Below are 12,274 nucleotides of genomic sequence, written 5' to 3' on the forward strand. Positions count from 1 at the left end.
CGCAAAGTTGTTAAACAATTAAATTGAAAAATTGATTTTTAACGTGTACACGTTTTAAATAGCTCGGAAATATCCGATCTTTTCATATCTGTACGGGTATTGCCGATATTGACCACGTGATATGGCTCTGGAGGTTCCGATCTATACGGGTATCGCCGATGTTGGTCGCGTGATGCAACTCAGTTTTCCGATATTACCCGAAAGTTTGAAACATGGCGTTTCTTTCAAAATATGGGATATTTCATGCGACATTTACCGCTATGTCAATAGTATTTTGATGCTTTCATGGATCTGAACCATCATATATAAGCATCCATATTCACAGAAAATTTACAGAAAAATTTAATGTTAAATACGAACATGTAACTGTACCAGGGAATATATAAATTTCGTGTAGAGAGTACTTATCTCACAAACAGTTTGATAATTTCAATCTGTCCTTATCCATTTATACAAAATAATTTAGAAATTTTTATTAAACATAAAAAAGGAATCAAAAGAATTCTACCACATACAATGTCAAAATTAAACACTAGGTCTTCTTGTAAAGGAAAATGGAACAATTTATTTGAAATTAATGAGGAAACTTGGAAGCCAAATATACTTGACCCCTTTCCGAGCCTACTTCAAGCTCAAAACTTCAATGGCTACAATACAGAATAAATCAACATATCCTCATCAACAAACTCATCTTATAGAAATCACACCCAATCTCTGACAGCACGACTTGAAATACAATGAAATAATACATCTGATATTTTTTAAAATATTAACCAATAATTCTGCGGAACTGCAAACCTCCAGCGAATATATACCATACTACTCTCTCTCTCTCTCTCTCTCTCTCTCTCTTCCCCTATTGTACATTTATGTATATTTGTAATAATTTGTAAGTGTGTGTGAATGTTTTGGCATGTGTGTATAGGATAAAAAAAGAATTGACCAAATTGAGTATGTATTAAGTTTGTATATCCCTGTAAGTGTGTGAGTGTGTGTGTAAGGGAAGGGTGCGATAGTGTGTGTGTTTGTGTGTGTAAGATAAAAAAAAAAAATAAGAATAAGGATATGATAATTCATATTGAAAAGTGGTTTGTTTACCAAGTAAGGATGAGGAAATGTATTACTGTTGTATGAGAATATGTCTGGAAAAAATAAAAAAGTTACAAAAAAAAAAAAAAAAGCATCCATATTCACATATTGTATGTTTTATGAGAGTTTGTGACGGTGAAAATTAAATACAAGAAATACAATTTTAATATGATTTCGATATATATCATCCAATACTTGTTATGAATGTTAATGGTAATGATCTAAAATCAACCTCAGAATTCTGACAATAGCTTTTCATCAAGAATTAGTAAATTACATAATTTATATCTCGTATTTTATGTCCTTTGTATATACATGATAAAGCCGCTGCATTCTTTATAAATGTTCCTCATATATAATATTAACTTTTTTTAGTGTTTGAATATAAAATACAAATATAGGCAATGAAGGTTGCAAACATCTGAAGATCAATATGTCAAAATCCTTTTACGGTACTACAAATTATTTTCTAATTGATAATAATAAAGATAAATGGAACATTTCGGATATATATATCTAAAACAAAATATCTAAAAATTGTAAACTAGGCCACTATGACATACATTTTCCAATTTTTCCCTTTTTTTTGCAACCTTTTCTCAACTGTATCTGTGTCTGTATTAGTATGGATATATACCCTCAAGCATCTTCGTAATATTATGTGTAACTGAAAGACTTTAACATTACATAGATTTACTCATTTGTAAAACCTCCATTATTACAATGTAACAATAACCCAATTATAGAGCAGTCTCCATGCAACACATCGCAATTCTGAAGATTTACTTGTCTGTACACATAGTTCCCACAAAGATGAAAACTGATGTGATAAGTTTTGAAGCCTTATTGATACAAAGACAACCCTCTGAAATATTTGTCTTAAATAAAAGGGATTAATAGTCGCATATATAATGATGAACATGTTTGGAAAAAGAAAGACTCACACAGGTAACTTTTTTTCTGCGCAGATCATACATTTAATGTATGTTTACATAACATGATTGAGTAATTTATCATGTTCACATATTTAATAAAATGGCATGTAGATACATTATGTTATGTACAACAAATAAATACATAGCCAAACTTTGGTGTGTTAAATTTTGGCGCTTTCATGCCAAACGCCAAATAAGCCAAAATAGCCCAATGGTACAAGGTACACCGTCTAAATAAATCTAGTTTTATTAATGAGATGTTTAGCAACCAACCAAACTTTTTTTTTCTTTTGTTGATAATTGACAATATAAAAATATGCATTTTATATACATAAAACATCGCAAATATCGAATGTTTGTGGCATGCTTGATTAACATCCCCACACGTACTTAAAGAATCCAGTATTCTGACAATAATCTCGTGTATTTGAATGTATTTTATATGGTCATGACAAAAATATCGTCACACGTGTTATATCAATATTGTAACATAAAAGCATACGTCAAATGTAATTTTGACATCATAATTAATATTTTAAATCGATACACTGAAATGACATCTCCGAGCCGGAATTTGCCTGTCTTACATACAACTAGTTTTCGCCATTCGTCTGAAGGCTGATATTAGTGAACTCGTTAAATACATTTCATACTTTATAGTCATTCATGTAAGATCCTCTGTTTAACTGTGTTCAATTAATAAGACCTGAAATTTCAATAACATTAAAGAATTATTACAAAAAATAAAACTTTCTTAAAAACAATAATAACGTAAGAAAATTTATATCGACGGCCCCACCAGACAAGTAAGTTTTTCAGCGACTCAAAATTATCACTCTCGTTTACATTCCATTTTAAAAATCAAAAGTCGTTTCGAAAATGTATTGGGCCTTTCATGTTGTTGAAATTTCGGATTAAACATTATTTTTTAGAGATGTTATTTGGAAAATTTGCGGTTTAAAAGTACAAACAAATGTGAAATGCGTAACATTTTACGCATTTTATAATTGTTTGTATTTTTAAACTGCAATTGTTCAATACCATATAACAAGTAACGTTTGACATATAAAGTACATGTAGATGCTTTTTGTATAATACTGAAAATTGAAATTGCAGAATGTCCTAAGAGAATGTCCTTTACGCAAAACTGTTGGGCATTATCACCTCTCCTACTTAGAAAGACATCAAAGGCAAAGCGAATAATGTACAATCTAGGCTGAAAATGAAGAAAATGCAGATAAATGTGCATTCTGTGACATCTTGAGATATATCTTATGTCTACATTTCACAAACGTTGTAAGGACTGTATACATGTTCCTGTGGAGGTAATGATAATGTTGAGTTGTATATCAAGGGATATAACTCAGTCAGGATTTTACAATCAATGTCCGATTCCTTGGATAAAACCAAAACCTTCCGACAAGGGCAAAGCTTCGTCTGGGGACTACCGACGTCTGCAATGGACCAAATATCAATATTATCAATGGAAATGAAAGTATACATTTTAATATAAGATGAAAATTTCTAAAAGGTGTCTAGGCTATTTTATAGTGCTTCAGTGATTTACAGTGTAAGCTTGCTATTTAACCATTATATTAAAAGTGATTACGTAAATAATGACAGTTATAGGTTATATTACAAAATACAGTTTACATACGATTGAATATAAAGATAGATAACATTTGCTGGTTAAGAATTTCTAACGCGCCAAAATCTCAGAACTTTCTAGACTTGTCTTAAAAAAAGTTTTAACGAAAATTTTGATATGATAACACCGAAATAGCCTTTATGTAGAAGGTTACGACAATGTTGATATAATTTATTGAGCTTCTTTGTGAAAATAACAAGACTTACCTCTTAATACGAGTACCTGAAAATCCGCACATTGCCTTTATGATCACCAACCCACACTTTATCGTCGTGCAACGCAAGGGCCCTTGGACTGGCATCAGTAACAAGCAATGTCTTTAATGGTTCACAAGATGGACTCAAAAGTTGAACAGTGCGACTAAATGCTTCAGCAACTAAAATGTTATCTCTGGAATCAAACATGACCCCAGCTAGTTCAAATCCTTCCATCGTGTCACCGGTTAAAACACTTGGTCCTCTGTAAATTAGTTCGGGTGAAAGTTGTCCGTCAAAAAGAACCAGCTCACTACGTCTGCGATTTATATCATTGATGACCGCTATTTGTGTATTTGCGCTGTTTACACAGACTTCCAATGGCAAAACAAAGATATTGTTACCATATGCATCATTCTGACGGCGCGTTTTCTCTCGGCCCCGTTTACCATACCTCGCCAAAGCACGTGTGCTGCTTTCTGTGACTTCATATTCAGTATTATCGCATAGTGTAACATATATGTCACCATACGGACCTGTACATATACACTTTGGTGTTAGGGGACTGGTATCAATCTTCTCTGTAATTTCTCCATTTGGTAGCTGCATCTCCTTGACACAGTTCTGATGGGTACAACAGAAAAGTAGCCGGTTATCTTTCGTGACTGTAAAGCCGTTAGTCGTGGTTCCAAGGTTGATGGATTGTTTAATTTGTCCAGAACTGTCCGAAAGCTTTACACTGTTCCTAGCACTACATTTCAGGAAGCACAACTCTGAGTCATGACAAAACATGTACGCCAAACCATGTGTTTGCGAATGGCTGAAAGAATTCACAGACGATATATTTACATTTAATTCTCTTTTAATCGAACCAACAAAGTCTGACGAGGTATTGGCCTTCTCTTCTCCTTTCTCTGTTTTTCCATCACATGTACCTGCAACAGTACCAAACATTCGCTCCAGTTGCCATGCATTGACATTTCCCGTCTGGAATTGTAGCCTATGTATGTCGGGTCTCGGAACACGTGCGGTATCGGGGACCTCCGTATCCCTGCCGGCCACGATGACCTCCACGTAGTCGTTCATCTTCTGTATCTCGGCCACCTTCTTCTGGAACATTTCTATCCGAGACACTTGTTGTGTCAGGGCTTGCTCCGTTTCGTCAATAGAAGCCATGTTTCTATCGAACTCGGTTTTACGTTTCTCTTCTACTTCCTTGTTGACTTTGTCAACCTCACCTTTTATAACATCAACATGTTTTACGATTTCCTCACCAACACGACTCGATTCTTGGTGACATTCTTCCCTAAGTTTCGATATATTTACCAAGTCAGATTTGATTTCTTTAAATACGTCCAGTTTGTCTGTTTCTACCTGTTCAAAGTGCTGACGGATAGACAGAGCGGCGTTCCGTAATGTCTGTAGTTTGTGTTCTGTATGGTCCTCCTCAATACAAACTCCACAGAGAAGGGGATACTTTACACATGACTTACACACCATAATCACTGTCTCACCTGTGTGTTTAGTACACTCCATTGTGAATTGTGTAACATTAGGGTACGTCACATTACATGTTATAGTGGACAGCAATTACGATATCATGTGCATATTACTCATTGCCAGTTTCGTTGGTATCTCTAAAGCCCGTAACTGCTGTTATTTATTGATTTGATATAGTCTATTCTATAAAATTGTTGGTTGCGTGTTGTTTTTTTTTTTTTTTTTTTTTTTTTTTTTTTTGTGGTTTTTTATCTCTCATGTGATTTATTCGGTTCATATTGTTTCAAAGTTTAAATATCAAAGCATTATTAAATGTTATGAGATGGTCGACATTATGTGTTGGAAATAACTAATTCCCGTCGCTACTGATTCTTATGTAGTACAAAAAGGCTTGTATATCTTGGCCAAAAACACTGCAAGTATATAAAATAACAATATTGAAACAGACTATATTCAAATACACAGGTAAGTGAATTAGGTTATCGAAACCGCTGTCTATTATATCAGGAGTCAAATAGGCTAAAATCTTTAAATAACTTCTTGTAAATAAGCAATAGTCCTAAAGATTGGATATTAGACTTGTAGCATGGTGGGGACCAAGAGACCTTCAGTTTTGGACCAATTTTAATCAATTGATATTCTAAAACGGATTATTATGGAATTAACGGTTTTGCAGTTTTCTAGTAAAATATTTTATCTGTTCTCGTTTGACAGTGTTTCACGTGAACCAACAGAAAATGTTGGTATAGAATTTATAATTTTAATCGTATACAACAGATATTATTTTGTGGAATTTCCTGTTCCCAATTTCCATTTTAATATATATATATATTTGTTAATTTTATGTGGAAACTTTGGTCCACTTCTGCCATTCATATTAAGTTGATTTTTATTCAAATAGAAGTAAAGAACTCTCATTGCATTGGTAGCAGACCAGAGATTATTAAGTGGAGAGCCCCTGTTTTGGGCCATGCATAAAAAAATAAAAATAAAATATATTCTGAAATCGGTACATCCAATATGGAGGGTTTGATTTAAGTTTCAATTTTTGCAAAAATAATCATAACAAAAATGGGTTAGAGATTACAATGAAAATCCATGGCGCGGGTTTATGCAAAAATATTGAAAAATCCACACAATCGACCTATGAAATAAATTAGCTTATTTTGCCATTGTCATGGAAGTGCTCAATTTAAGGCAGGTCTTAAGAACAAAATTGAGTACATTTTTTTTGCAATTTTAGGCTAAAAATCTTGATAGTTTGCAATTTTTCAGGTATTTTGTTGTTACCGTGATATTCACATGCATGAATAAGCGCAGAATATGGCCAAATCTGTATCAAAATATCAAATTGTAATTGCAAAAGTTGTCCTGATTGATTATATATATACTTTTGTACGGATATTTTTTACAGTTAAATGACTATATATCTATATTTCTAAGGCATGCGCCTTATTTTTATAGATTGTCCAAATCTACTGTTTTCTGCTACCATTAGGCTTTACTGGATTTTTAGGTCATCTGACCGAAGGTCAGGATGACCTATTGTCATCGTGTTTCGTCCGTCGTCGTGCGCCGTGCGCCGTCCGCCGTCCGCCGTCCGCCGTGCGCCGTGCGCCGTGCGTCGTGCGTAAGACTATTTATACAAAAGCCTACTCCTCCTTAACCCTAAAGCGGATTACATCCATATTTGGTGTGAATCATCATTGGGGAAGGACAATCATATTTTATATAAATGAGCCTGGTCCGACCCCTTGGGGCTGAGGGGTGGGGCCCCAAAAGGGCAAATTTTCTTAATTTTAGCTTTAAAATCCTACTCCTCCTTCATCCTTGGATGGATTTCATCCATATTTGGTGTGAAACATCATTGGGGATGGACAATCATATTTTATATAAATGAGCCTTGTCCGACCCCTAGGGGCTGAGGGGTGGGGCCCCAAAAGGGCAAATTTTCTTAATTTAAGCTTTAAAATCCTACTCCTCTTTCATCCTTGGATGGATTTCATCCATATTTGGTGTGAAACATCATTGGGGAAGGACAATCATATTTTATATAAATGAGCCTTGTCCGACCCCTAGGGGCTGAGGGGTGGGGCCCCAAAAGGGCAAATTTTCTTAATTTAAGCTTTAAAATCCTACTCCTCTTTCATCCTTGGATGGATTTCATCCATATTTGGTGTAAAACATCGTTGGGGATGGACATTCTTATTTTATAAAAATGAGCCTGGTCCGACCCCTAGGGGCTGAGGGGCGGGGCTCCAAAAGAGGAAATTTTCTTTATTTAAGCTTTAAAATCCTACTTCTCCTTCATCCTTGAATGAATTTCATCTATATTTGGTGTAAAATATCATTGGGGAAGGACAATCATATTTTATATAAATGAGCCTGGTCCGACCCCTAGGGGCTGAGGGGTGGGGCCCCGAAAGGGCAAATTTTCTTAATTTTAGCTTTAAAATCCTACTCCTCCTTCATCCTTGGATGGATTTCATCCATATTTGGTGTGAAACATCATTGGGGATGGACAATCATATTTTATATAAATGAGCCTTGTCCAACCCCTAGGGGCTGAGGGGTGGGGCCCCAAAAGGGCAAATTTTCTTAATTTAAGCTTTAAAATCCTACTCCTCTTTCATCCTTGGATGGATTTCATCCATATTTGGTGTGAAACATCATTGGGGAAGGACATTCATGTTTTATATAAATGAGCCTGGTCCGACCCCTAGGGGCAGAGGGACGGGGCCTAAAAAGGGGAAATATTCTTAATTTAAGCTTTAAAATCCTACTTGTCCTTCATCCTTGGATGGATTTCATCCATATTTGGTGTGAAACATCATTGGGGATGGACAATCATATTTTATATAAATGAGCCTTGTCCGACCCCTAGGGGCTGAGGGGTGGGGCCCCAAAAGGGCAAATTTTCTTAATTTAAGCTTTAAAATCCTACTCCTCTTTCATCCTTGGATGGATTTCATCCATATTTGGTGTAAAACATCGTTGGGGATGGACATTCATATTTTATAAAAATGAGCCTGGTCCGACCCCTAGGGGCTGAGGGGCGGGGCTCCAAAAGAGGAAATTTTCTTTATTTAAGCTTTAAAATCCTACTTCTCCTTCATCCTTGAATGAATTTCATCTATATTTGGTGTAAAATATCATTGGGGAAGGACAATCATATTTTATATAAATGAGCCTGGTCCGACCCCTAGGGGCTGAGGGGTGGGGCCCCGAAAGGGCAAATTTTCTTAATTTTAGCTTTAAAATCCTACTCCTCCTTCATCCTTGGATGGATTTCATCCATATTTGGTGTGAAACATCATTGGGGATGGACAATCATATTTTATATAAATGAGCCTTGTCCAACCCCTAGGGGCTGAGGGGTGGGGCCCCAAAAGGGCAAATTTTCTTAATTTAAGCTTTAAAATCCTACTCCTCTTTCATCCTTGGATGGATTTCATCCATATTTGGTGTGAAACATCATTGGGGAAGGACATTCATGTTTTATATAAATGAGCCTGGTCCGACCCCTAGGGGCAGAGGGACGGGGCCTAAAAAGGGGAAATATTCTTAATTTAAGCTTTAAAATCCTACTTGTCCTTCATCCTTGGATGGATTTCATCCATATTTGGTGTGAAACATCATTGGGGAAGGACAATCGTATTTTATATATATGAGTCTGGTCCGACCCCTAGGGGCTGAGGTGTGGGGCCCCAAAAGGGCAAATTTTCTTAATGTTAGCTGGCCCACTTCCTGTTTTCAGATTTCGGTCTCCAATCTCAATGAAAATTGGTCTATAGGGGTTTAAATTAATGCCGAACAACATGCAAACATTTTCATTAAGACTTTGGTTTTCCAAGATGGCCGCTGGCCCACTTCCTTTTTTCAGGTTTCAGTCTCCAATCTCAAGGAAAATTGGTCTATAGGGGTTTTAATTGATTCTGAAGGGGAACTTTAGGTGAGGACAATCATATTTTATAAAGGACCGAGCTAAGACCCATGGGGATAGTATGGCGGATGTCCAAAATGGAAGCTTTGCTGAAATTTGGCTTTAAAATCCGTAAATGGGTTACAAACCATATATGGATGAAGGGCTACCAAGTTTGTTCAACGAATGACATTTACCTATTTCAGAAACTTACATATTCAACCAAGGAGTTCCTTGTATTGTTTTATATTAATCGTTAACCAATACTTTATACTGTGACTTTGTTGTTTTGTTCAATGAGTCAGATGACCGTTAAGGCCCATGGGCCTCTTGTTGGAGACCTCATTCGGCTTCGTAACTCATTGTTTTATTTGATTGATATCAATTTAATATTGTTAAAATCAAGTCTTGTCTTTATAAACGTGAAACAGTTAGTTTTATTATAAGCATTGATATATGGTTAGGTTGGCCACTCATCTTAGCGTCCTTGCCTTAAATTGTCTTCATCTACATAATAGTAAATGGTGTGATCCTATCTTTGCAGAAGCCTTAACGTTTGGGTAACTTTCGGAATTCAGAACATTTAAGAAAGCTAATCATTATATACACGCACACCTTCAGGTTGGAAAGATCGCTTTTCATATGCAAGTACCTTAGGACTATAGAGAGAGACAGTATTCAAAATACAAATGATATATTGCTTCATCGCCGACATATATGCCATTTCCAAGATACTAATCAGCTATCATCGTGCGTTTAGGTTCGCATATACGGGGGTATTGTATACAAATTAGAACATCCTGTAAACCATTGAAACTAGTAATCATTACCCATATATGTAAGGACAATTGAAACAATATTCTGTATCTTGTGTTTTGGTTTATGATGACGTCGTCAATTGCAATCTTTTCATATCTTACGAAAATCATTAAAATGTGAGCAGAGTTATTACGCAACGTGTTAAGGATGTATTCTTCTGAGGTTTCAGTCCCGTTGAAATCCCGTTTCGTAATATATTAACAAAAGTTCATTACCAGAACTTTTTCTATAAAGGCTTAAATTTGCCAAAAATGGCTGAAAATAGTGCATTTTGTAGCTCAAAATTAAGGGGTAGGGTTAGAATATGTTGTTATTCTGAGAAAAAATAGGAGTCTTATTAATCAAAACTGGTATATTTTTAAAGAAGACCATTGTTAAGCAAATTCTACAACCATCCATACATATCAAACACCTCATTAGGAAATTATGGCTTTAAACTCTTGTGTATATGGTCAAAACGGCAAATTTCCTAAAAAATCCAATATTTTGTCAACTAGGTATCTTTGAGTGACAATAGCTCAAAAACGAGCACAGGGACATATGTTTTTTCTTCAATTTTCTTTTATGGTAAGACCACCTATTTCCAAAAATCTATATGAAAAAAAAAGTTTAATACAAGAAAATTTTGACTTCTCAGAGGAGTGCATCCTTAAATCATTGTGAAACATAAAAAAATCTTTCTTATAAATTTTCTTTTGAAAATCATGGCCATCATTTAGCAATAAAATGCATTATAGGACTGTGATCGAATGTGAACAATACGGAATGTATTAAAATTTTGATACATGTAACATAACCCTCGAAAAAAGAAGACTAGTATCACTTATACATACAATATTGATGCAGGGATTTTTTAGTATAAAGTAGAAAACAACTTCGTCTCAATAAACGTAAGGCCCAGGGTACTCATATTTGGCCTGTTGCATACTGGAATAAAGGGCTATCAAAGTTGTGAAAATTAATGACCTTGACGTACTGTCAAGGTCACCGGGGGTCAAATAGGCTTAAATCTTTGAACGACTTCTTCTAACTAACTAAAAGGTCCAGGGTACTCATATTTGGCCTGTAGCATGCTGGGATGAAGGGCTACCAAAGTTGTGAAAATTAATGATCTTGACCTACTTTCAAGGTCACAGGGGTAAAATAGGCTAAATATTTTGAACGAATTCTTGTAACTAACCAAAAGGTCCAGGGTACTCATATTTGGCCTGTAGCATGCTGGGATGAAGGGCTACAAAAGTTGTGAAAATTAATGACCTTGACAGGTCACCGGGGGTCAAATAGGTTTAAATCTTTGAACGACTTCTTCAAACTAACCGAAAGGTCCAGGGTACTCATATTTGGCCTGTAGCATGCTAGGATGCAGGGCTACCAAGTTGTGAAAATAAATGATCTTGACCTATTTTCAAGGTCACAGCGGTCAAATAGGCTAAAATCTATGAACGACTTCTTCTAACTAACAAAAATGTCCAGGGTACTCATATTTGGCCTGTAGCATGCTGGGATGAAGGGCTACAAAAGTTGTGAAAATTAATGACCTTGACGTACTGTCAAGGTCACCGGGGGTCAAATAGGCCTAAATCTTTGAACAACTTCTTCTAACTAACCAAAAGGTCCAGGGTACTCATATTTGGCCTGTAGCATGCTGGGATGAAGGGCTACCAAAGTTGTGAAAATAAATGACCTTGACCTACTTTCAAGGTCACCGGGGTCAAATAGGCTAAAATCTTTGAACGAATTCTTCTAACTAACCAAAAATTCCAGGGTACTCATATTTGGCCTGTAGCATGCTGGGATAAAGGGCTACAAATGTTGTGGAAATGAATGACCTTGACCTACTTTCAAGGTCACGAGAGTCAAATATTCCAAAATCTTGAATTTTGAACTTCTTCTCAAGTTCTACCAGTGTGATTAAGCTGAAACCTGCATGAAATGATCCTGACATGGTCCCGACCAAGTGTTGTTATATTTTATGTCGATCCAAAATCCAAGATGGCTGCCACAGATGATCCAAGATGACTGCCACAGATGCCATCTTGAAAACACATTTTGAACTTCTCAAGTTCTTCCGGTGCAATTTAACTGAAACTTGAAACATGAAATGCGGCTGATATGATCTTGTCTAAGTGATGTTATATCTCTGGTTGATCCCAGATTGAAGATGGCT

At 35.8% G+C, this 12,274-nt stretch overlaps 1 protein-coding gene across 1 annotated transcript; it reads right to left on the minus strand.

Moving 5' to 3' along the window:
- Positions 1–1,549: 1,549 nt before the first annotated feature.
- On the minus strand, positions 1,550–5,927 carry LOC138336362 (uncharacterized protein PF3D7_1120000-like). The gene is made up of 2 exons (XM_069285810.1): positions 3,879–5,927; positions 1,550–3,478 (listed from the first exon to the last, which is right to left on the minus strand). Exon 1 carries the CDS (start codon positions 5,400–5,402, stop codon positions 3,882–3,884), a length of 1,521 nt encoding a protein of 506 aa, XP_069141911.1. The 5' UTR covers positions 5,403–5,927; the 3' UTR covers positions 1,550–3,478; positions 3,879–3,881.
- Between the last annotated feature and the right edge of the window lie 6,347 nt (positions 5,928–12,274).

The sequence above is a fragment of the Argopecten irradians genome, chromosome 12 (assembly GCF_041381155.1).
Source record: "Argopecten irradians isolate NY chromosome 12, Ai_NY, whole genome shotgun sequence".
In the NCBI taxonomy this organism is placed as follows: Eukaryota; Metazoa; Mollusca; class Bivalvia; order Pectinida; family Pectinidae; genus Argopecten; species Argopecten irradians.